This window comes from Carassius gibelio, chromosome B12 (assembly GCF_023724105.1).
Source record: "Carassius gibelio isolate Cgi1373 ecotype wild population from Czech Republic chromosome B12, carGib1.2-hapl.c, whole genome shotgun sequence".
NCBI classification, from domain to species: domain Eukaryota; kingdom Metazoa; phylum Chordata; class Actinopteri; order Cypriniformes; family Cyprinidae; genus Carassius; species Carassius gibelio.
This window is the reverse complement of record NC_068407.1, coordinates 4,076,829-4,101,345: the sequence shown is the minus strand read 5'-3', so window position 1 is coordinate 4,101,345 and position 24,517 is coordinate 4,076,829. Positions and strand designations below refer to the sequence as shown.

General features: G+C 35.8%; 1 protein-coding gene across 4 annotated transcripts in view; it reads left to right on the top strand.

Annotated features, from left to right (window-relative positions):
* The window catches only part of LOC127969212 (protein tweety homolog 2-like), a 43,225-nt gene that overhangs the window by 14,273 nt on the left and 4,435 nt on the right, over positions 1–24,517 (top strand). For 2 of the 4 annotated variants that reach the window (XM_052571026.1, XM_052571027.1), the window contains exons 2-10: positions 42–217; positions 9,576–9,687; positions 15,402–15,622; positions 16,834–16,929; positions 17,806–17,878; positions 20,746–20,815; positions 21,883–21,938; positions 23,860–23,964; positions 24,403–24,495. In XM_052571026.1, the coding sequence (XP_052426986.1) occupies positions 42–217; positions 9,576–9,687; positions 15,402–15,622; positions 16,834–16,929; positions 17,806–17,878; positions 20,746–20,815; positions 21,883–21,938; positions 23,860–23,964; positions 24,403–24,495 (1,002 nt within the window). The remainder of the gene's footprint in view (positions 1–41; positions 218–9,575; positions 9,688–15,401; positions 15,623–16,833; positions 16,930–17,805; positions 17,879–20,745; positions 20,816–21,882; positions 21,939–23,859; positions 23,965–24,402; positions 24,496–24,517) is intronic. The other 2 variants (XM_052571029.1, XM_052571028.1) reach the window with 1 other exon arrangement.

The window sequence follows — 24,517 nt, the reverse complement described above, 5'->3', positions numbered from 1 at the left end:
ACAAACTTGACTGGTCATGGAACTTTATTTGTGTGTTCCAGTCGCTCATCTTCCTGGGCTGTGTAGCTGCAGCTGGGCTCGGTGTGAACCTGCTGTGTCTGGCCATCTACCTGAGCTGCCTGTGCTGCTGTCGGAGGGATGAGGAGGAAGAGGAAAGTAAGAAATCCAACTCCTGCTGTGTCACTTGGACTGCTGTTGCTGCCGGACTCATCTGCTGGTACGTACCACCCACCGTTCTCACGCTGAGAGGACATAGCCGCTCAAGATGAAGGCAGCATAGTGAAGCACTTTAAGTGTATAGGAGATTTATGTGGTTATATATTCATTGTGGTCTCTGGCATGGGAAGATTTCATTAAGAAGGTCTTTGTTGTCATCTGTCGCACAAGTTTCAGTATTGAAATGAGTGATGAGAAAGCTTTTCATCGACATGGCAAATACTAGAAAAATCCCCTTAAGCAAATTAGCTCATATCTTCTGGCTGACACATCTTCCTCATTATGTTCCACATCTTTTTTTTTTTTTTTTCTTTGAGTCTCCTTCCATTGCGCTCTCTCTCTCTCTCTCTCTCTCTCTCTTTGCTTCTCACGGTTTCTAGAAAACATGCTTCGTTACTTCTGATGTAACCTTGTCATTTTAAAGGCCAGTGTCTGGAGGAAGAAAACAACCAGCGAGTAAATAAACTGTACGTACTCATGTAACAAAAGGAAGAATCTGAGAACACTAACAGATTAAACAGAGAAATAATATATACGATGTGAAGAACTGCCTCATTTCTGTGTTTAATGGGTCATGTCATGAAAAAATCAAATTGTCCTTGATATTTTGAGATTGAGTTCATTGTGCTATGAAAACTCTGTAATTTTCACAAAGCAAAACATTTTCCACATTCCGAAACAATTAAAAAAATCTAGTTTAATGTTTAATATGAGGTAAAACATTTTTATACTATGCTATACATTTTATACTATTTGAAATATATATATCAAGTTTTGACCCCTTTTGTTGTGAAGCAAGAATCACAGCCTCTGTATCTCACTCACACTCTTCTTTGCTGTCATTTTATTTCCCAGAGTTTCATTACACTGAGCTGTCAGGTTTATTCTCCTGCTCTATAACAACATTGGTTCACTGGGTCACTTCAGGTAGCGCTGTTCTGTGCTCGGATGCAGAGAGCAGTCTGCATTCCTGTCTGAACACAATACCACTGACCGGTGATAGAAACACTTTAGTTTTGTTTTGGGCCACATTGTCCATCACGTCTAAGTTTGAGGAGGGGTTGTTGGAACCCTCAGAGTCTGACTAGGATTTAAGACCTCAACAATGGGTTAAATAGCCTTGGACATTCTGAGACGGCCCTCTGACCTCTGCTCAGACACTGTGCACTTTTCTGCCTCCATCATCCAGAAGCGGCATTCAGCTACAGGTCTTAGTGAACATGGCTGTCAAGCTCCAAAAAGGACCAAAAAACACCATAAGAGAACTAAGAAAGGAGTCCATATGACTTGTATGCTACACTTGAAGTCTTTTGAAGCCATGTAATGGTTGTATTTATAATAAACAGAAATGTAGGTTGGTTACCTTAAAGTTCCCCTCTGTTGCATTTCTTAAATTTCATTCCCATCCTACATTTTTGAGCTAGTACATAGAAAATAAAAGTTCAGTGCAAAATAAAGATTATCAATGAAGAAATTACTATTCTATGACTGCTGAAGACTTGAAATGTATGAGTCTCTTATTGTTTTATGTCAGGGCTTTTCCAACTTTTCCAAAAAATGAAGCATGATATTTTAAAGACATGATTTCAAAATCAATTTGCTTTTATATTGTCATTGTACTAAAGTCAAAGCAAACTATTGGGATATTATCTGAAGAATATTTACTTTGTATAAACTTAACAGCATGTATTTTTTTACCCACTATTAATGTTAATATATTGGTGTAATTTCGGTTAATTTATTTTTTCTTCCATACTATGAAAACATGCAAGTGAAAATTATAAAATTAGTTGAAAAATGAAGGGAGTCTTGGTTCAGTGCTCTGGTTGTTCATTGGTAACATAAAAATTGGAGAAATGAAATGTATGCATTGATGAAACATTCATAATAAGATCAATAGCATGCATTTATTAAATAGATTTTTCATTTTATATTGACTTTTACCAGATTCCAAGATAGTATTACTAGATAAAATATTGAAATTGAGAGAAATAATGCAATCGTGATTAACCTCTTGATTTCAGACCAGTCTTCAGAAAGCAAAAACAAACTGTAATATCGAATTTGATTAGTATTAATAGCATTTTATTTTAAATCCTAATCCCAGTACTGTTATATGATGTTTTTGATTCTTTAGGGTCTTCATGAAATGTCTGCAAAATACTTTGGTTAAAATGTTCATTATACTGCGCAGAAAATCAAAGCGGCTTTGTAACTGAGACTGTTTAGGTTTTTTGTGGAATAAAATAAGGAGTGAATAGATTTTTACCATCAGTAGTGGTGGTGTCCACACACTGCTAAGACACATTTATATGCGAACACCATGTAAAATGTTATAATGTATCTGATGACCCATTTAAATCTTGACAGTCGTAGGGAATTAGTCAGTTTTGGTTTCATGTAGTCATGAGTTGGTCTGCAAAAAAGGATATCTTTGCAGACAGCTACATTCACAGACCTTCAAGGACTTAACTCTTGGGAGCTTCACTACACAGAGCTCTCTTAAAGCAAGCAGTTGTTACTTTGACATGCTAATAGCAGAAGGGTAGTTATCTAATCTAACTCCGTGCTCCAGTCTCCCAGCAGGCACTATCTCAGCTGTTACATCATCCCAGCGCTGCTGGAGAAATGCTGAGTCCTAAAGTGCTCAATTGAATTAGTTTGTGTTGTATATGAATGTGTGTTTATCAATGCGCGTATGTTTATGAGACACCATCCACTCTTTTAGTCCCATGACACTCATCTGTGTGGATCTTATTAAGTTAGCATTACGACTGTTGGTATTCTGAACGCTTTTGTGGTGAAACAGAGCCCACTGTTGGGTTAAATGCAGAAACGTGGTCCGAGTTTAACAGCATAAATTTAGTCTGAATGCCACAGCTAAGAAGAACATCATCTTGGCTGATAGTTCTGAATTAGGCTTGCATACCTTGAATAGGGGTGGGGGATCAAAATATAATTTAATTATATATATATATATATATATATTAGTATGTATGTATTAGTCAATATATATATATCACCCAACCCTAATATATTCTGGTTCAGATGACATCAGCATAAAAGTATGTTATGGATTGTGGAACCTTTCATCCATGTCACCTTGCTGGCATTGTATTTTATAACTTGATCATTCACTGAAGTCTGTCTGTTGGTGTTTTGCGTTTTCTGTACAGTCATCTTTGGAGATTTTAAATTAAACACCCCTAACCTCCCCTTCTATTATTTATGGGGTTTTGCTAAAACGGGCAGGATGTCTCAGCAAGGCTGACTTCATCTACATTAAAAATGAATGTAGTTTGTAGCAGAAGTATTTCTGCAGTGTCCAGAAGCACATCATAGGTTTGCTTGGTTTGTTGGATGGATAGGTGAGCAAGTAGATAGACAATTGATTTTATGGCTCAAAATCAATTCTCTGTCTCAGCGAGGGTCTCGAGTCATGCAGTGTGATGTGATAGAGCTCTATAGGGGTCCTAGAATGTTCTCAGGTGAGGTGATGGGTATTAGAATCTAAAATGTATCTCTAATAAATTTGGATTTGTTTTGAACAATTTAATATCAGATCAATGTAAATCTTGTTTGGCCAAATTTAAATGCCATTAAAAAAGGTCTTGACTTGTTTTAGTGTTTTAAATAAAGGGGTCATATCATGAGGAATTAAAATGTTTTTGATCTTTTGAAATGCAATTTTATTGTAATATCAAAACATACTGTAACTTTCGGAACTCAAAACTTATTATTTTTTTTTTTTAAACAAAGCTAATGAAAATAATTAATAGCAACAACACTCAAATGCTGGTATTTTCTGCAGGTGAAACTGGCCCTAATTGCAAATGGTGCTTTCCATGATGCCACTCTAGGTGTAGAGGGTCTCACTGTGACTACATAATGTGAGAATCTTTCTCTTATTTTCTCCATTATATTGCTGAATGGCAGTCTCTTCTTTAGTATGTAAATGCTCAGTTAATCTATGGCATGTGTTGCCATGGATGCCCTGTGCTTGAATGTACTGCTCTTTTTTTTTTCTAAGTCCCTTAGATCACAACCATAGACTGTATAAAAACATGGACGTAGTGTCCATGACGTCACCCGTAGACTCCTGAAGAGAGTTTTTGAAGCCTAAAGTGTGCAGAGCGAACCGTCGCCATCTTGGCAGCGCGTCACCGCGTGACTCTCCCGGACAATCGAAAATGGGCAAAAGGGAGAGAGCTGGTTGGTGAAGCCACGCCCACCTAGCGCGACGGCTTTGACAGCAGTGGCAATTCACCTGTCAGTCAAGTGGCCATGCCCTTAATTATGCAGAACTTTAAGGCTTAATATAATTTAAACAGATGAGTTATAAAAAAAATTCACCCCCTCACAGTTGTCATGAAGGGCAAAATTAGCTAAATAGACCAAAATCATTTATTTGCACCAGGCTGAAAACATGTTTTTTTTTCTGCTGTAAAGTTGGGCATTTTAACATGGGGAGTCTATGGGATTGACTCTCTTTTGACTCTCAATTTTGATGAATTGCAGTTTTAGTCACTTCCTTATTGGCTTCACTAGAGAGAGCAGGAGGTTGCCGCTCGATCACAACATGAAGAACATTTTCATTTGCTTTGATTAAAGTAAAATGAAATGTAAATCAATAAACTAGTACTGACTATAGCCTTCAGTGGTTTTAATATCAAAATTAGCATACAGATATAACAGTTATAAAAAAAATAGTGAAATCAGGCAAAAAAAATCCATTAATAGAACTGAGTTGACTTCATCTGAAATTGCTATTTTTCTGTTGTAAAAGGACAGGTCTTGCACATGCTGTGGCTGTCATTGTTTCAGAGCCTCCGTGTGATTCATGATCCACCTCATGGCATGACCTCTACATATCTCACAATAGCTTTCACTGACAGGTAAAAGAGAAGAGAGAGAGAAATCCATTCTGCCTGCTCTGCTCTGCTTCACCTGTGTATGTCTGTGTATGTGGACACCAGTTCTCTGCCACACACACACACACACACACACACACACACACACACCTGCTCTCTGACATCTGTAACCTATTGTCAGCTTCCTGTTTGGCGTGTGCAAGGCTCATTCCTGACACCCACTGCTCAGCATATGGTTGATGGCGATGATTGTAGAGCAGCACACTTTCTACTTGTCTTTTTATATATATTTTCATAACCTACAATATATTTATAAAAAGTTAATAGTTTCATAAAAGTGTCTGTGTAATCTAACAACATTTTTAAATCAGTGTCTTTTCTTACCTTCCTTTCTTTTAAGGAAACTGACCCCCCACACACACACACACTTACTGCTATTGTGTCCTTGTGTAGTATTTTTATTTTGAAGAACTTGATGAAGCAGGAAGTTGTGGCCTACAGTTTGAGGGTGAGTGACCAATGTGGTGTTCATCAGTCATGTTCCAATGAATCATGCAGGACCAAAATGGCTTGACAGATGGTTGTAGCTTCAGCAAACAAGCCTGTCCACCCCCTACAAAATAATGTGGGGATCTTGTTTTGATGTTCATGAACAAAGAACCCTACGAATGAATGAATGAATGAGCGCAAATGCTTCATAACGAAACGCTGCTCCCCTCAGGGGAGGAGACTTCTAAGGACATACAGAAATCATATTCAGTTGTGAAAGATGCCTCATTTTGCAAAGAAAAAAAATAAAAATTAAATAAAAAATAAAAATTAAATTAAAGCAAGCAAACACAGAGTCCAATTTTATTTTTAAAATCCATACTCAACACAGGAAACCATCTCACTCTCTTTTTTCCTACATCATTGATAAAAGCACTAGCAATATTTTAGCCATTATTAGTGTGCCTGCTTTCAGACCTGGTTTCTGAGGCCAAAGTAGAGCTTTTTTTGGCACTGTTTTTGACCAAAAGTAATGTAAAAGCAAGCATCTTAAGGCACTGAAGTTCTTGTGGAAATGATAGCATTAGCACTTTGGTTCTATTTTAAGGACTCCTAAATGTGTTATTGTAGCTGTTACTCTAACTGTTCATATGCCATGTGTGCATTTTAGTGAGTGAATGGTAAAATTTACAATACTGTTTTAAAATAATTTTAAAACCCAGCAAGAATGCATTAAATAAATCAAAACTAGAGAAATACTTTTATAAAGTATTTGCAATTTGAATCGTTCATTCAAAAGATTCCAATTGAGAAACCGAACAGGTCTTTATGAATTGAGACACTGACCCCTTCATTTATTTATTTTTTTTCTAATCTTTTTTTATATATATTTTATTATATATCTCAATTTATCCAGAATCTCGCAGATGTAGTTTAGATGTTGTTTATTGCTGCATATAATTCATTAAAATAAAAGTTTAATTTTGTAAAGTACAAGTTGATTTCAAAAAGCACCTACCTTTTTTGCTTTTTTTTTGCTTTTTGTGTTTTTCAGTTGAATAAAAGACTATTTTCCCCTATATATTTCATTATTGAGGATTCCTTCAAAAAAGGCTAAAAAACTCATCTCGTTCTTGTGAACCCAGTCTCGTGTCTCATCTTGTGAGATAATTGTCTCTTCACACCCCTAAATACTGCTAATCAAATCTGCCAATTTAAGTGCCATTTTTTTTATGAGAAAGCATGTATCTCTCTTTTTCTCCTTCCCCTCCCCAGTGCAGCTCATTTTTCCTGTGCACTTTTTAAATTGGTGGTGGATCAGGAGAATGACACAGTTTGGCTAGAGGCATCCAGCTAATGATAATTCAGTCTTCCCATAATTTTAATAAAGTCTTTTGTTCCAGGCTGCACTTCACTCTCAATTCTTCAGTTTACACAGGCCCGAGAACAGATTTTTCATTTCATTACTCATTGCTCATTACGGGCCCAAAATGTCGAATTCAAGTTAAACACAAAGGAGGGTCAGTCAGGAAGAGAATTTATAGGGCAGCTTATATGAACAATGCACTGCAGGATATGACTTCACTTCCTGTGCAGTGTCATTGACCTTATAGGGTATCTGGGGGCTAATGAACCAAATACCAAGAACAGAGATGAGTCTGGCTGTTTTGATGACATCATTATTTCTATGTGAGATGCTTCCTGTTCCCATTGGTGAGAAGATCATGGCTTGGGGTGGAGGGAATGCAGTCTCATGCTAATATTCTTTGTTTCATGCCACAAACTCATTAACTTGTTTCTCTGGTATTGTAGATGGTATTTATCTCAAATGGATTGCGACCAGTCCACATTTGGACCATTGTCTGATTTTATGAAGCAGTGTAGTGAACAACAACAAAAGAAAATGATGCTTGCAGTGAATTATCATGGGTATGTCTTCACCAGTCCAATATTACTGGATATGTCAGTGCAGTAAATTTTAATATACAGCCCAAACAGTTGTAGAGACTGTCCAAAACTTGCCAGTTTGATACTAGAGTGTTGTGGATGGTTAGTAGGTGGATGTTTACCAGCCCAAAGTCTCTGTGGCATTCTAGTACTCAGATATGTCACAAGCTCCTACAATGTAAGATTCAGAGTAAAATTATCTCTTTCTCTTGTCCTCATAGTAGGGATGCATCAAATTTTCATCCGGCAAAAATTATTGGCCGAAAATGAAATTTTTGGTTTTGTCCGCAAGAGAAAATGGGCATAATAATGAGCCAAAAATAATAATGACCTCCCAATCTCAATTCGAACAGCTGAGTCTTTTCAGTCGTTTTCAAAAAAGATCTAAAGACATCTTTTTCGCCAGCACTTGACCAACTAATACTAGCACTTACTTTTTATTTTCTATTGTCTTGCTATGTGTTCAGTACTAGACTAACTGAGGCTTGTCATGGCACTTGTATACTGTTGTTGTTCTCTTGTTGGTCTGGTTGCTTCTATCGTTCTCATTTGTAAGTCGTTTGGATAAAAGCGTCTGCTAAATGATTAAATGTGCATGTGTCTGCAATAGCGCAAGTGTGCTGTAACATGGCAACATTCGTAAAATGACGCTTCTGTCTGCTCTGCTCACATGCTCTGATTATAATAGCTTTGTAGGATTATATATTATTTGGAAAATTAGTTTTTTTTTTTCTTTTTCTTTTTTTTAATATTTGATTTATGTTGCATGGAACTGCATAAAAATAATATATTTACATTTAATTATATTAAGGTAACACTTTACAATAAGATTCCATTAGTTAGTGTTAACATCAACAATACATTGCAGTATTTATTCATCTTTCCTAATGTTAGTTAATTAGAATACAGTTGTTCTGTTATTTCATGTTAATTCCGAGTGCATTACCTGTTAACAAGCACAGCTGTTGATTTTGATAAGGCATTAGTAAATGTTGAAATTAACATTAACTAAGATAAAGATAATAAATGCAGTAATAATAAAAGTAGTATTGTTTATTCGTTCATGTTAACTACAGTAGTTAGCTAATGTTAACTAATGAACCTTATTGTAATGTGAAATGTTCTTGCTGGCAAAAGGCAACATCTTGTTTGTCATTTCCTCAACCCTCATGTTATTTGTGTCTGGGGAACATTAGCCTCTGGCTGAGTACGGCTCCTGCTGAATATTAAAGACCTGCATGTGGCATGTGTGCACTACCCATCCTACCACAGCGCCTTTATTTTCCAGTCATTTAACTTGAGATCCACATAGAGCCTATTCATTCCAAAATGATGTTTATTTGAGCTCAAGAAACATATTCTGACATGGCTTACTCAGCAACTTCAGATTATCCCAGTTGATGATTGGTTTTATAATATGGTTGATATAGTCAACTAAAACTATTAAATCTTTGTTGGTAGCTGAAATACAATAAACTATAAATATTAGATGAAATATATAAACTTAAAAAAAAATAAAAAAAAATAAAAAAAAATGTTGCATTGGAAATAAGTGACTAAAATGGGTTAAACTGAAATTTGAATTAAGAAATTTAAATTAAAGCCATTTCAAAATAAAGACTAATAATAATGACATGACTGTATAAATTACTTACATTTAATTAAAAAAGGAAAGCTGGAAATAAATATTAAGAAATGTTAATATTAACAATAATACTATGATACTTGCAGTACGTTTTTGCTTAAGGTGAAGGCCAAGTGCATAAAGCACGATTTATTACCAGCTTCAATTGTGTTACTTTTTTCCATGTTTTTCAGCCATGTAAATAAATATGGTAAATGAGCATGCTTAATGGTAAGTAAAAAGCATGATATAAACAGCCAAAATATTTAATAAAAATCACGCAAGGAGGAAGACGTGTGTATATCTTTGTGAATGACAAGTGTTTTAGATTTCTGGAAATACTGGATTTCTGCATGTGCTTATTCTGTAAGGACCTGATGATTACAATGTGTGAACTAATTGTGACTTTTCACCTTGTGACTTTTCAGTGTTGCCGTGGGAGTTGGTTTCTATGGAAACAGTGAAACCAATGATGGGGTGTACCAGCTGACCTATTCTCTCTATAATGCCAATCACACGCTGGCGGGAGTGGACAGTTTGGTAAGCACAAATATAGCAGCACTGACTATTAATAACACCCTGAGACAGTTTTTGACTCCCTGACCAACTTTAGTCTTGACTGATTTCAGCTGAAGTGTCCCAATAGTCTTGCAGACTTCTCCCAAGCAAATATACTCCCTCTAAAGGCTCCATTATCTCTCTTCCCTCCCCACAAATAGTTCTGCACTTTCTATCAAAGCGTTCCTTCCAACTAAACCTCAGCCAGATGTTCTTTATATCCAGGTCAGGTGCCTGTTCCTGTTAAATCCTTTTTTTGCCAATCGGCGCTGCTAAAATTTCATGGGATCCCCACTGAGTGCATGATTGATTTTCTGACATCCCTTTGCAATAGCAAGGACGCCGCTGATGATATATGCAGCTACGTGCAACTATCTATCTATCTATCTACTATCTATCTATCTATCAGTTGTTGTTCTATCTATCATCCTGTTTGTCTGTCTGTCATTCTTTTGTTCTGTCCATCCATTCATCCATTCATTCATCGTTCTGTTTGTCCATCCATCCATCATTCTGTAATTGCATCCATCAATCCACCATTTACTCTGTTCCTCCATCCATCCATTCATCCTTCCATCCTTCCTTTTAGTCCGTTCATTCATCCATCCATCATGTAGTTCCATCTATCTGTCCGTTCATTGTTCTGTCTGTTCTTCCATCCATCATTCAGTCCATCCATCCTCTCATCCATCCGTTCATCCATCATCCATAATTCTGTCTGTGCATAGCTCTATCTGTCGTTCTCTCATTCCGTCATCCATCGATCCATCCATCTATCATTGTTTGTCTATCATTCTGTTGTCTGTCCATCCTTTCATCCATCATTGTTCTGTCATCTGTCTATCCAGCCAATGTTCTGTCCGTCCATCCATCCATCCATCCATCCATCTGTTGCTCCTTACCTCCTATTTGTTTTTCCATCCATCTACCAATCGGTTTCTCTACAATTACATACAGCTGCTATTATAAGATGTTGTATGAGGAGTACAATTTGAGAGTCACCCCTGTTAGTAAAAAAGTCATAATTCCCAGAAACTGTCAGTATGAGGTCCACTGGACATCATCCCAACTCCAGTGATGACATCATTAACCCAAACCTAACCTCAAATTTATTTTCAAGTGAGCAGCTGATGACAAATTTATCCACTTCCATATAGATCTTAATAAAACAGTTTTTTGCAAGTTTAAGTGCAAACATCTCACAAGCTATACAACAGTAATCCACAGCTGTTCAGCTCACTTACACCTGTTGTACAAGCCTTCAGGGAAGTGTTGATGCTGTGATTGTGAACTGAACGGAGACTGAAGGCATCTGCCCGCTTACACTGCTGAGGAGTTGAGGATTAACTCCTCATCTGCATTAATGGAGATTAATGCGTCTGTTTCTGTCTCACTCTGAATTATGAAGCACACACTTATTTGAGGTCAACTTGATTCCCTCAACACACTCTCTGAGTCATCACAAGCCAAAAGGCAGAACTGACCTAGGAACTTCTCTTTTGGGGAAAAATCAGCCGTTATTTTCATTAGCATACTGCCTCAGAGAGATAAGAGCACATTGTTGTGAAAAAATGATGTAATGGTGCTTAGAAGGACTAAAGATGTTTTTGATCTTCAGTTCACGACCTCAGATTAATGTCAGCTAGCTTCAAGAATCATCAATACATTTATCTAAGCTTGCCATCAAGTAGAAGAGACCCTCCATTCTTGAAATGCTCCTTAGAGACCAGGTCCTTCAAATGGTACAAAGTGTCCACTGTCTGAAAGCCAGCATGCATTGGAGATAATTAGCCATGAACCCTGCAACAAAGGCTTTGATGAAGTCACTTGTGGAAATCTTTGACTTCCTGATTGAGGCTCTTCAATGGCTCTGCCTGGCTGAAAACAATGATTTAATTTGGCATCCACTGCACACAGATGCTCGTTCTTTCTCACACACAGACATGCACACACACTCTTCTTGTTTGAAAGCACTGGGCTGCCCTTTCAAAAGAGTCAAAACAGGGAATAGCAGGACTTTTTTTTTTGCAGGGGTGTTGAGCAATGACTGCTTGGTTTTCGGGTTTATTGGTTCTGGGCCATAAGGTCTCTTGTTCACCTCTTCTCAAGACCCCCTCTGGGCTTGCAAATGAACTGTGTGGCTTCCTGTGTGGATCTGTTTTGTGTTCACAGAGTCATCTAGGGATTAACATGGACATAAATTACATAAATGTGTATTATGTTGTGTGCACTTTGTAAAATGTATATAAAATTAATTCATTTATAATTTATTCATTCATTTAATTATTTATTAATTAAATTTTATTTTACTGTATTATAGATAATTATAATTAAAATCATTATTATTATTACTATTATTCATTCTCAATATTGTAATTTTACATAATATTTTTTTTTCATTTCTTATTCAAAGATATTATTCTAAAATAATATCACTCACCATTCTAATTCTATTCTTAAAAAAAATAAATAAATCTAACTGCCTTTCTGTTCTTTTTTTATTCTATCAGTTTTGTTTTTATTTATTATATTATTTAAAAGCCCTTGCTTACGTGTACTGTGTTTAAGCTAACTGAGACCTGTTATAGCTCTTATATATCATTGCTCTTTTGTTGTTTTTGATTGCTTCCACTGTCTTCATTTGTAAGTCACTTTGGATAAAAGTGTCTGATAAATGACTAAATGAAAATGTAATGTAAATGTAAAATCTATTCATGGTCATTGTGACAACTTACCCCATGTAGTGTGTTTACATGATTTCTGTTTAATGTTAACTGTATTTAATTTCCAGGTAATAATTCTGAAAATGTCCAATACTTTTGTAGTCAATACAGGAAAAGGAAAATAATATTTCTGATTTTTTGTCATGGTGGATACTGGATACAGAATGTCAACCCAGAGCTCTGTTTTTCTATAAATACCTCTGTTCTCTGCACAGTTTGACTTGATGCATAGCACTGGGTCATTTTTTTACCATCCTCTCAGCTTGCGAAGGTCACCTCCTTTAATGTGGACATTTCCTGGACTCAAGCCGACTGCTTAACCGTTTCGGTGTTTTCATTGAATGTAACTTTATGCAGAGTTTGGATTTTGAGTGAGAAGTATTTAGTGAAATGTTTGACAGCATAGATTAAAGCGTCACATTTGTGGACATTTCAGTTTAGGAGAAAGGCTGCAGAATGACTCGCTCAAGAAAGGGAAAATAGTTTGAAGGCAGAGTCTGTTTGAAAGGGTTGTGATTTATTTTCAATCTGCTGGACGGAGGTTGACTGAGCTCTCGGTCAGGCTGGGCTCCAGGTGCAGAAGTATAAGCCACTTCAGAGCTCTATTGAGACTGCTGTCGGCCCCCAGTCCTTCTCTGTCCTCTCCTGACCATTCAGAGCAAACAAAACTGAGTCCCAGGTGAATGCTAATTTGCTGGCTTAGCTACTAAACTGTTAGCAGAATTGTTATCAAGGATTGTCCTTTCTGATATATTTATTTTACTTTTCTTCTGTTCCTTTTCTTCTTGTTTTCTTATTCGGCTTACAAATGACTGCCAATATAAATATATTCTAATATTTAGACTGTTTAATTGGGTGGAATACTGGAAATGTGTTAAAGGTGCAAGAATGCTTGTTCTTCTGCAGTTTTGAAAGTTTTGCCAGTGGTTGGTGCAAAAGTTGTGGGATTCTTACCATTTCAAATAACCCCAAAATTCACTGAAAGCCTCTCCAAGGAAATTACCCACAATCCTCTTGTTATTCTTCACACACATCATCAGTTAACTGCAAGAGAAAATTGATAGAAAGTAATAAAGGAGCTGAGAGCTGTTTATCCATTACCCACGAGGCAGATAATCAAACGTTCGTCATTCTTGAGATAGTTTTTTCCTTTCATTGTCAGGTTCTGAAATCTAAAAAGCTCAAGTTTCAGCCCACCTCTGCTTGTAAGTCACATCTGATCTTTATCTTACTACTTCCTTGCAGTCTTTGTTCTCCTGTTGGTCTTTATCTGTTCATTTTTGGTTCTCAGTAACTATATTAAGAACCTCTGAACTAGTTCTACCAACAAACCCCCAGACATTCCCACATCCATTATTAGAAGACCTATGTGCAGTAAGGTCATCATTCCCTTTTTTTGTAATCTCTCTCTCTCTCCCTTCTCATTTTATGTCTTACTGTTTTTGCCCCCCACAGTTTTAATGGAGAAATAGAAAATCATATCTGGATATAGAGCAGGCAGCACCACTTAGTGCTTGTGTTCCATTTCACGCTTCAACTCTCCCATTCAAATTTAATTGCAGAAGCTCAGCGCCTACAGAAACCAGAGACAATCAATTAGAGCCGCAGCGCTGGGAGAAAAATCTCGGTCTGGTATCTTAACCACTTCCTCACATATGCATTACAGTTGTGGCTTAAGAAACACAGCTCAGATGTCTAGCGTTTGTTCATTAGCTGGCTTATTGGATTACGTCCGGCTGAGATATTAAACCCCACTGAGGAGGGGCCACACAATAAACTTTGCTATTCCCAAGAAACATACAAAATGTTTTTCAAAATCACCCTTACAAAAAAACAAAACAAAAAAACATCAGGAACATCATGAAGATGAAAGGATTCAGGAGACTGCAATGCTGATGTGAGATCTAAGATTCCATGAAAAATGAACCCGGTCAAACTAGATAATCAGTGTGGAATTGAGTTTCTCACAGCTTTGGGTATGAGATCACTACGCTCTCAAGTAGTGATGTCACAACCTAAAGCAAACCGCTGGGAATTGAGTCTGGGCCACGAGTATTTGATTTCAGGATGTAGAGCATTTTACTGGGAATCCCCTGATTCTGTGCTGTTATATATCTGTTATTGATCTTTAAATATGCTGTATGTACTGTATGTGCATGCACACATCTGGCCTCATCGGTTTTCTAACACAACACACTATTTAATGAAGCTTTTGGATGGGTTTATTAGAATGGATGAGGGAACACGAGTCTGGTTACAAACCGGCTTGTTCTCCGTGGCTGTTCACACAGAAAACAGCTCTTTTTAGTGCTCATGCAGTACTTTCTCAAATACCTCATTTAAGAAGCAAATCATGTGTCTTCGTGTCCTTGTTTATTCTGCATTTAATGTGCACATCAGCCAGATAAACCTATTTAGTGATGTTAAATTAACTCTAAAAGCTTTTCAATTACTTATTTTAAATGGATTATTTGAAAATGTGCTCTTAATGTTTTCAAGGTTGAAAATTGCACAACCTGGAATAGTTTGAAAGAAGTCTGTTATGCTCACCAAGGCTGCGTTGGTTTAATCAAACCCTTTAATGTGAAATATTATTACAGTTTGAAATAACTGTTTTCTATTTTAATATATTTTAAAATGTCATTTATTCTTGTGATTGCAAAGTTGTATTTTTAACTTGATTACTCCAGTCTTTAGTGTGACACAATCCTTTTGAAAATACTTTGGTGCTCAAGAAACCTTTCTGCAAAAGTTGTGCTGCTTACTATATTTGTGAAAACATGATAATTATAATTTAGGGATTCTTTGATGAATAGAAAGTTTAAAAGAACAGCATTTCTTTGATTATTGTTTAAAGTCTTTACTGTCACTTTTGATCAAATAATGCATCCTTTCTGAATGATACTAGTTTCTTTAAAATATATATGGTAGAGTATACCATACACAGTATGTCTATGTGTTATTTTCTCACAGGTCACTGGTACTGTGGGAGGCATGCAGAGTGGCCTGAACGAGCATTTGTCTCGACTGGGTGAGATCTTTGCAACTCGAGGAGACTTTGTGCAGACACTGCAGTTCATGCAACAGATGTCAGAAAACATCATGAAGCAGCTGCTTGGACTTCCTGACTGGGAAAAGGCGAAAGTAGACCTGGCCGCCATAGCTGATCAGACAGCATATGTGGAATATTACAGGTAATGATGAGAGCTGCCACCTTGAATCTTTCTATAATGTTCCTCTTCTGCAACAGGCCTACATTTTCAGTGCAATGGAGGTTTATTTGTAGCAGGCAAAAACATTATGAAATAATGCATCCTTGACTTTTCAGATTCCTCTAAGTGTGGTTGAGTGAAACCCCATAGTAGTCCATCAGCGGCTAATGCATGACTGCATGTGTGTACAGTCTGTTTTATAGTTGCATTTAAAGCCATTTCCTCGAGTTAGATACGATAGATCACATGATATTTACCGCCCCAGCTTCACCGCTGGTCATCCATCAAAACATCCGCCAGTACCACATTCATATTCCTGTCATTAGTTCACATTGCAGATGACAGGTTGATAAGTGATGATGTCACAATTCTTTCGTTTAGGTTGCTAGAAAAGTTCATATCTGATAGGAAGCATATTAATATAGCTGACATGTGCTAGTGATAATGTGAATGTGTCTGAGAGCAGTTTATAGGAAGAGACACGTTCATCTATTCCCCTCTGACAGGGTTTCAGCGGATGAAATATTAATACCTATAGATGTTGTTCATCTATTATGAATTATTTCCAGAGACGGAGAGCTCTCTGGAGTGGTCTAGGCAGAACACACATGCTAACAAGAAGATCCTATCTCTTAGCGACTGCACTTTTGTGGCTTAGGAAAATCTCAGTCATGTTCTACTTAAGTATAAAACTTGAAATGCAACCTAAAATTTGTGAGGATAAATAAAAAAATCAAACAAATGGAACAATTGTTGGCATGAAAAAAAGATTATAACAGGGATGTGGGTAACATAGATCTGATAATAACTTTGCCTTTAGAGAATCTGATGTGATTAGAGAAATGTTTCCTATTTTTATGTATTTATTTTGTTTTCTTGGTATCGTGTCAGATTTGAGAACAGTTTGAAATGCTGTTTAGATATTTCTGAAATTCTAGAGGAGATGCTTTTGACTGGGATTGTTTTTCCCAAGACGAGTGAAACAGCTGAGAAATTTAAAAGATTCCGTTTGTCTCTTTTTTTTCTTTTAGATGGATACACAAACACACTCTTGCATCATACGATGTTTATTTTTCAAACTTGGCAGTATATATTGTGTGAATTATTGTCAGCATCTCTGTTCACATCATTTGATGTGTGTTCATTAACTGCTTCTAAAAGTCTTCATCTGCTGGTTTTTCTTCCTTCTGAAGGTGGTTGACATACCTCTTGATACTGATCTTGGATCTGGTCATCTGTCTTGCTGCTTGTCTGGGTCTGGCCAAACAATCCCGCTGGCTGCTCACTACGTGAGTACAAACATGACATTACACTGGGTTATCACGAGATGATGAATACTGGAATTAAAGAAAAAGATATAAAAAGAAAGTAGCCTCAGATTTTAAAACAAGTCCTATTGCCCTGATCATGAAACTAGAAAACATCCTAACAAGACCATTTTAGAGTCAGATTAGGTATGAAAATATCTGCTTTGCTGCAAAAAACTTGGCTAACTTTATCTCAGGAAAGAAAAATAATAATAAAAAATGTATGATATGACCCCCTTTAATGTTATGATACAAGATTGAATAGGAAGAAGTTAATTAAAAGAAAGATCAAAGAGAAAAGAAAAGCAAATAAAATATTATTCACATTCTCGGAGATTGACTTTTAATGCTGTACACCTGAAAAGAACAATGTGTTTCATTAAAGTTCTCATCTAAATGATACATTAAAAAGGAAACCAATAGCTTAGACGTGAGTAATTGTTTAATTTATCAGCTGGATTTTACTGCATGCTATTTCCTGAAGTAGAAAGTGTGTCATTTAGTAGCACAGTGGATTTCTGAGTGTAGAACACTTGCTGTCATGTTCAGTATAAAGGGAAGCGTTGGAGGTGTTCTGCAGTCTTGTGGAAGTAAAGGGAATGTGCTATCAGAGATATCCTAAATTGAGGTCAGTGATGGTATATATGGTACAAACTCTTAGTTTATAAAGATTCATAGGCAACAAAATCTGTAGAACAAGCTCTGTTTGGTACTGTCTACCCAAATTTCTATCACACACAAACACAAAGCACAAAGTTCATTATGCTTATGCATGGCTGAATCTCATGAAAACATGGACACACATGGACACACATGGACACTGGATATCAACTGGTGTTTTTTATGGTGTGTGTGCAGGATGATGGTCTGCGGTGTTCTGACTCTGATATTGAGTTGGGCGTCTCTCGGAGCTGATGTGGCCACTGCAGTGGTAAGCACAAACCAATAAGACTTTTATTCAATCACTGATTCTGTTCAGGTCATTATCTAAGATATGGAGAATTCAAGGCAAACACATTAGTATTTCCATTCAGAAAACTTCATGTGATTACATATAATTGTGCATTTGTATGTGATGTTATTTGGTTTTTATATGCATTTGAGGCGGGTCACAGTCAGTCCATCGCTATCAAAAGCTTGTTCATGTCTTCTTGCCTGAAGGAGGTGATAAAAGTCCAGTTTATTGTGTTTGATGTGTGTGTGTGTGTGTGTGTGTGTGTGTGTGTGCAATCAAAAATGCTGTGGTTTATGTGTTAATTGGGAAAAGTTAAAAGTGGCAGATTTCATTAAACCACATCAATGAACGAAGAAGAAATCAAAGAAAGGGTAAGTACTGAATGGAGGTCCATCTTCAGGTAAAAAAGACCCGGTGGCTTTTTTGATTGAGACAGTACTTCCACAAAAACATTTTGTTGACCGTCTAGATGATATTCTGGTCTGGTCTAGTCTAGATGAAAGCAATCAAATTAATTCAGATTAAATAAAAAGAATTGCATTTTTTTTTTTTTTTTTTTTTTTGCTTTGCTTTTTTTATTATTAAATTAGACTTTCATTTAGTCTCAGAACTGAGCTAAGAGAGCTTCCCTGTAGAGTCGTGGGAAAATCAGTTTTGGCAACGTTTTATGGCAGGGTGTGATTGATTTAACTTTTATATCCCCTCTATTTTCTCTTACAAACTGTTTCACTCACTCACCCACTTATTCTCCTACTCATAACTGTAACTGGCAGCTTATGAATGCAGTTTAACAGCTACCCACAGACCAATTCTATCCATCAAAAAAGCTAACAGTATGGAAGAATCAATAGAGCCTGTCAGTGGAACTTGTAGCTAGTGCTAAAAAAGAGGCTTTTCTGTGTAGACAAATTACCGTTCATGCGTTCCTTACAAATGTATTTCCAAATACAAGTGTTTTCTGTACAGCTGTTCTACCACTACTGAATGTACACATTCCACAGCAAAAAAAAAAAAAAAAAAAAACTGTATATATATATATATATATATATATATATATATATATATATATATATATATATAAAATATATAATATAATATAATGCAAACTCAAACCTTGCTACGGAAGCTTGTTTTTGCTACAGAATAAAAAAGATAATTGTGACTTTTTTTTATCACAATTATTTTCAATTATCTTAAACTGTTTTTCTTGCAGTTTAAGTTTGTATCCCACATTTCAGTGTTTTTGTTTCCCTCACAATTCTGAATTCATATGAAGTCCAAACTGTAAGATATAAACTCTGAATTCTGAAAAAAAGACAGAATTGCAAGATGTCATTTTGCAACTGTTAGGAAGAAAAAAAAAAGTCTTGTGACAAAAAGTTGCAACTATCGTTTTTATTTTTTATCCCATATCAGCAGAAATGGGCTTCCATGGTATGCAGCCTGTTTTTTTTTTTGTTTTTTGTTTTTTACCTTATGGAAACATTGTAAAAAAAAAAACACTGAAATATTAACTCATTGGCACACCATTTCTGCTGATTTATGTTTCTCTGTGTGTGACTAATTTGGTTTACTTCCAGGTTGCAAATATTTCCCCTATCAGCTCATTAAGAGAGAAATGTAGATGTGCCACCTCTTCAGCATCAGTGGACACGCTCAGTTCTCTGTAATGAACTCATCTTTCCTGCAGGCGTTAGACACTGACACATATGGCTTTGATCCTGTCTTCACGGCTAATGAATTAATGCATAACACAAGGTATTGAGCCTCAGGAGTTCAACAGGATGTGGACTTATCTTTAAACTTCCATGCACTGAGACCGGATGAAGGGAACGTTGATGGACATGGAACACTGCAGAAAAAAAAAAAAATACTCTGGTGGAGGGTTACAGTGTGATCAAGGCTGTGCAATTTCAAATATTAAAAGCAGCAGAATAATTGACATTTGGTGGACTTGTGAAATGAGGAGGCAAAGAGTTAGTTGTCAATATTACCACTATTTTTTTTCTATACTTTTTCACACTTATTTTGCTTCTTTTCTGTGCTGTCACTTGTATTCTGATCTGAATTGTTTTGAGTTTTCTTACCTTGCAGGAGAAATTGCTCCTGGTAGAATGGTACAATCATATCATCACTGAATGCAAATGTATTGTTGAAAGAAATATGTATTCCTTTCACAGCCTGGGGTTGTTTATGGACAGACTATATGTGAGAGTGTCTGCATGGTGTTTCTGAATGTCTGTTTTTTCCTTCGACATCCCTTCCTGTTGCCTATACAGTATGTTTAGAGTCGGTGTGGTGATTTGTGTCATGTTTTCCTTCCTGTCTAACAGATAGCTGTTTATTAGGACCCATGAGTTTATTCTACAAGCCTACAGTATATGAGTGTGTGTTTGCAGCCATGTGTGCTTCCCGTCTCAATTTACCCCTTCACCCTTCACCTATCGCCCTAAACATCCTGCAGTAACAGAAGTGTGTTTAGTTGAAATACAATTATACAAGCATTTTGGAACAGTATATTTATTGAATATGTATACACTATTATTCAGAAATTTGGGGTTGGTATGATATTTTTAAATAAAAATGTATGCTTTTGTACAGCAAAACATTATATTTAATCCAATGTATAAAATTATAAAACAAAATTAGTTAATTTGAAGTTTGGCACTTGATCAAAAAATCCTGAAAAAGTTATAGATTTTTTTATTTTTTATTTTATAAAATAAAATAACAGAAACACGGGGAATATTATTTATATATATATATATGTGTATGTATATGTTGTATTTAATATTTATATTATATTTATTGTAGTTTCTTTTTGTGTGTGTTTTACGCTCTAGGGCACAAGTGATTTCTGTGTTGCTCCAGACAAATTTCTGATGAACCAAACAAAAGATGTGATCAGCTCAGGTGAGTGTATCTCTTATTCTTAATGTATGTAGTGTACAGACATGGACACATATACACCTGTCATCTCTATATTCACTGTAATCTCATATTATGAATGGGGATTATAGTTCTTCAGTGAACAAATTTGCATGAAATGGCGTTTTTACACTATCAAGCGCTTGAATAGTTTAACGGGTTAATCTGAGAGGCCTTTAATCCTGCTCTATAATCACTGTGACTGAATACATCGGTAAAATGGCCATTCCTGTGATTATATAACTTTAATCCTGTTCTTAGCCATAATATTTTCCTACACTACCAGACAGACTGAAGCTCCCTCAGGTGCACGAGGGCAGAGCCTCTCAAGAGGAAAATGTGATTCCTCAGAGGCTGCTTTTACATAGCGCGCAAGACTTAAAGGAATATTTCACCCAAAAATGAAAATAGTACCACAGCCTGAATGGTTAATAGTGGATGTCATCCATCAGAAGATTAATTAATTAATACACTCAATAGTTGTATCAAACCCATGTGCGTTTGCAGTCACCTTACGTCATCGCAAACACACACGGAAAACTAATGGAGAACACAACGCGACTGAGCATAGTTGAAATTTTTTTTTGTTATTTTGATGCTATTATGCACAGTATAATAATTCATTTTAATAATTACATTTTAATTAATTTAATTTTGACTTTTAGGAGTGTGTGGAATCAACCTCGGCTCTCTCGCGTGTTGATGAAACAATGATATCGATAGTGTTACGCATGCGCGGGATACTTTACTTCCTGAACAAGTGCGCACCCGAGTGCGTGTTGCTTGCACATTCACGCGAACCGTGCCACAGTTTGGGAGCAACTGTACTCAGACCACCTTCTCCAGGTGGTCTCGGGTTCGGTACCCCAGTGCGCACCAGGGTCCGATGACATCGTTCACATTAGCGATTTTTCATGCGAGCCGTGCCCCGTTCCGCACTAAACTGCCAGTGTGAAAGCCCCCCTTAGTTATAACCGGATTTTGAAGACATGTCACTTTTACTTTCTATGCTTTTCATAATGCACTCTTTCTTGTTGTTTCTTCTTTTCTAGATATTGTGCATTATTACCTGTACTGCAGTCAGACGCTCCCCAACCCATTTCAGCAGGTACTTTGTTTAATAGAAATCATCACTTGAACTGTGTACTTTAATTTCCTATTAAAAATGGGAAATTCATTAGAGATGTGAGTCATAAGAAATCTAAGGATGCTGTTTTGATTCTTGTTTTACTTAATACTGATATATTTTGGTTCTTTAGGGAAAGCAAGATTTGTTTTTTTATTTTATTTTATTTTTTATTAAAGAACCATACATAAGTGAGTCATTGCACTACTTAAAATAGCGAATAACTATATTTTTTGATAATTAATTGACAATTTTTGATCAATTCAATAAAAATATTTTTTTGCGTTTTTTTTCATAATGCTATATTTTTAAATGTCAGCAAGATCAATGCAATATAAACATGCATATTTATTTATATTATTGTTTCTCATCATATTCTTTTCAGACTGCAAGCTCAAGTCATAAATTGTATTTTCTAATGTTATTGATTCATTAACAGCATCCTAACTTCAATGAAACCTAAGTCACTAATTTGGGATTTATGCACAAAAATGCATAAAACAAACAAGCATTGGGTAAAATATGTAAAATACTAATTTTGAAATTAGATTAAATCTTTTTTCAATAATTTTATATTATGAATTAATTTATTATGAATTATTAGTATTTTTGTAATAATAATAATAATAATAATAATAAATGAGTTAATTTACTTGTCCCATCACGATGTGATTGTCTTCTCTGTATATAGACTGCATTGACATGTTCTTTACATCATTTCCATAGTTCAGTAGGTTTGAAAACATCCACTTTGAATCTGTTCTCAATTCTCTAAACAGATACTGTGACAGTTACTTTTCAATCTCCCTCTCTCCACCTACTTCACTCGTTTCCTGACTCTGTGTCTTTCTCCCTCACTTCTCCTGTCTCACTGCATCTCTCAGGGTTTTTAGGTCAGGCAGTAAAAGGCCAGTGTCCTGTAGCTCAGATTGCTGCAGTTCAGCTTGAGAACAGAGAAACTGTAGACATCTCTCTCAGATCAATAGAGTTGTCACAAAGATAGAGAAGCAAAGATGTTCCTAACAAGAGATCCCTCTCACATACAAATTATCAGTCTGTATAGAGCATCTTCAGCATTTTTAATTTATGACATTATTTTTGTAATGAGATGGATGTTTTTTTTTTTTGTTGTTTTTTTTTTTAATCATATTCCCTTTTCTTGGTCTCATCTTTAATTTCTAACCTCTGTTTATTTAGTCTCACAGTCTCTAAATCTTTAATTCTGTCATTTTTTTAGTTTTGGTTGAGTAGTTTTTTTTTGTTTTTTTTTGCTTTTTCATTATCTGTTTCTTACCTCACTTTTCATGTGTTGTCTGAGATAGAGCTACATTTCCACAGTGAATTAATTCACTCTCAAATCAATACAAGAGGGTGAAATTTTTACACAAAAAGTGGATCAATTTAATCAGATTTAATCAGGTTTTTATATTTGATTATCTGCTGTTCCACTTGCTGGTGAATCTTGAAAACAAAAGCCTAGGTCATATTCCATCACAAAATCAAGGAGTCTGTGTGTTATCCATAAGCACATCTAAAGCCTGACTAAATAATGATATCATATGTATCACTAAAAAAAATCACATTATTTTTTATGACAACAACATCATCCCTCGAATATCCATGCCTCCAGACAAAATGTATTTTTTATTTTTTTTTCTCTTACAGATTTTATATTAAGTTATTTATGTGGATTTTTTTCTTCCTTTCTGATATGGTCATTTATATAGATTTGATACTGTCAGTGTGACCAGGTGTGTTTATCCGTGGACGGTGCAGTTTCTCTCTCTGCTGGTTGAGAGTGGAACTGCACTCGAGACCCTCTCATGATGAACAGAACCTGTGATGTGTAAACTGTGGATGTTGTTAGTTAGCCCTTAAACAAAGCAGACTGATCCTGAATTAGTTTGTTTTGCAGTCCCTGACTGTCTTCCAGAGATCCCTGACCACCATGCAGATCCAGATCCAAGGTCTCCTGCAGTTTGCAGTGCCTCTGTTCCCCACAGCTGAGGTGAGTGTGCCCTACACAGACTTGTGCATTCCTTTAATATTTTGTGCTCTATTCAGAATATGCCTTTACCATTAAATCATTTATATTTATGCATTTAGCATATGCTTTTATCCAATATGGCTTACATTGCATATTTAAAATTAATTTAAATGTAATAAAATTGACTGAATTTCACATAAATATGTACAAAATACACTATATATATCTCTTACGACATTTTTTTTACGACAATATAGCACACATTGTTTTATATTCCTATTAATGTAATGTAAAATGATTCATATTTTCATATGTAATTAATTTTATGAAATATAACATTATATTTATTGTTATATGGAAATTGAATGTAAAATGTCATGTAAATTGTGAATATGTGAAAAAATGGGTTTTATTGTATTGTATTGATTTTTCATAGCAATTGTGTGTGGTTCTTTTCAGAGAGATTTACTGAGTATTCAGCATTTATTGAATAATTCAGAGGCCAGTTTACATCAGCTAACTGCACTTCTAGACTGCCGAGGACTCAATAAGGTACGGAGCACACGTAATGTTC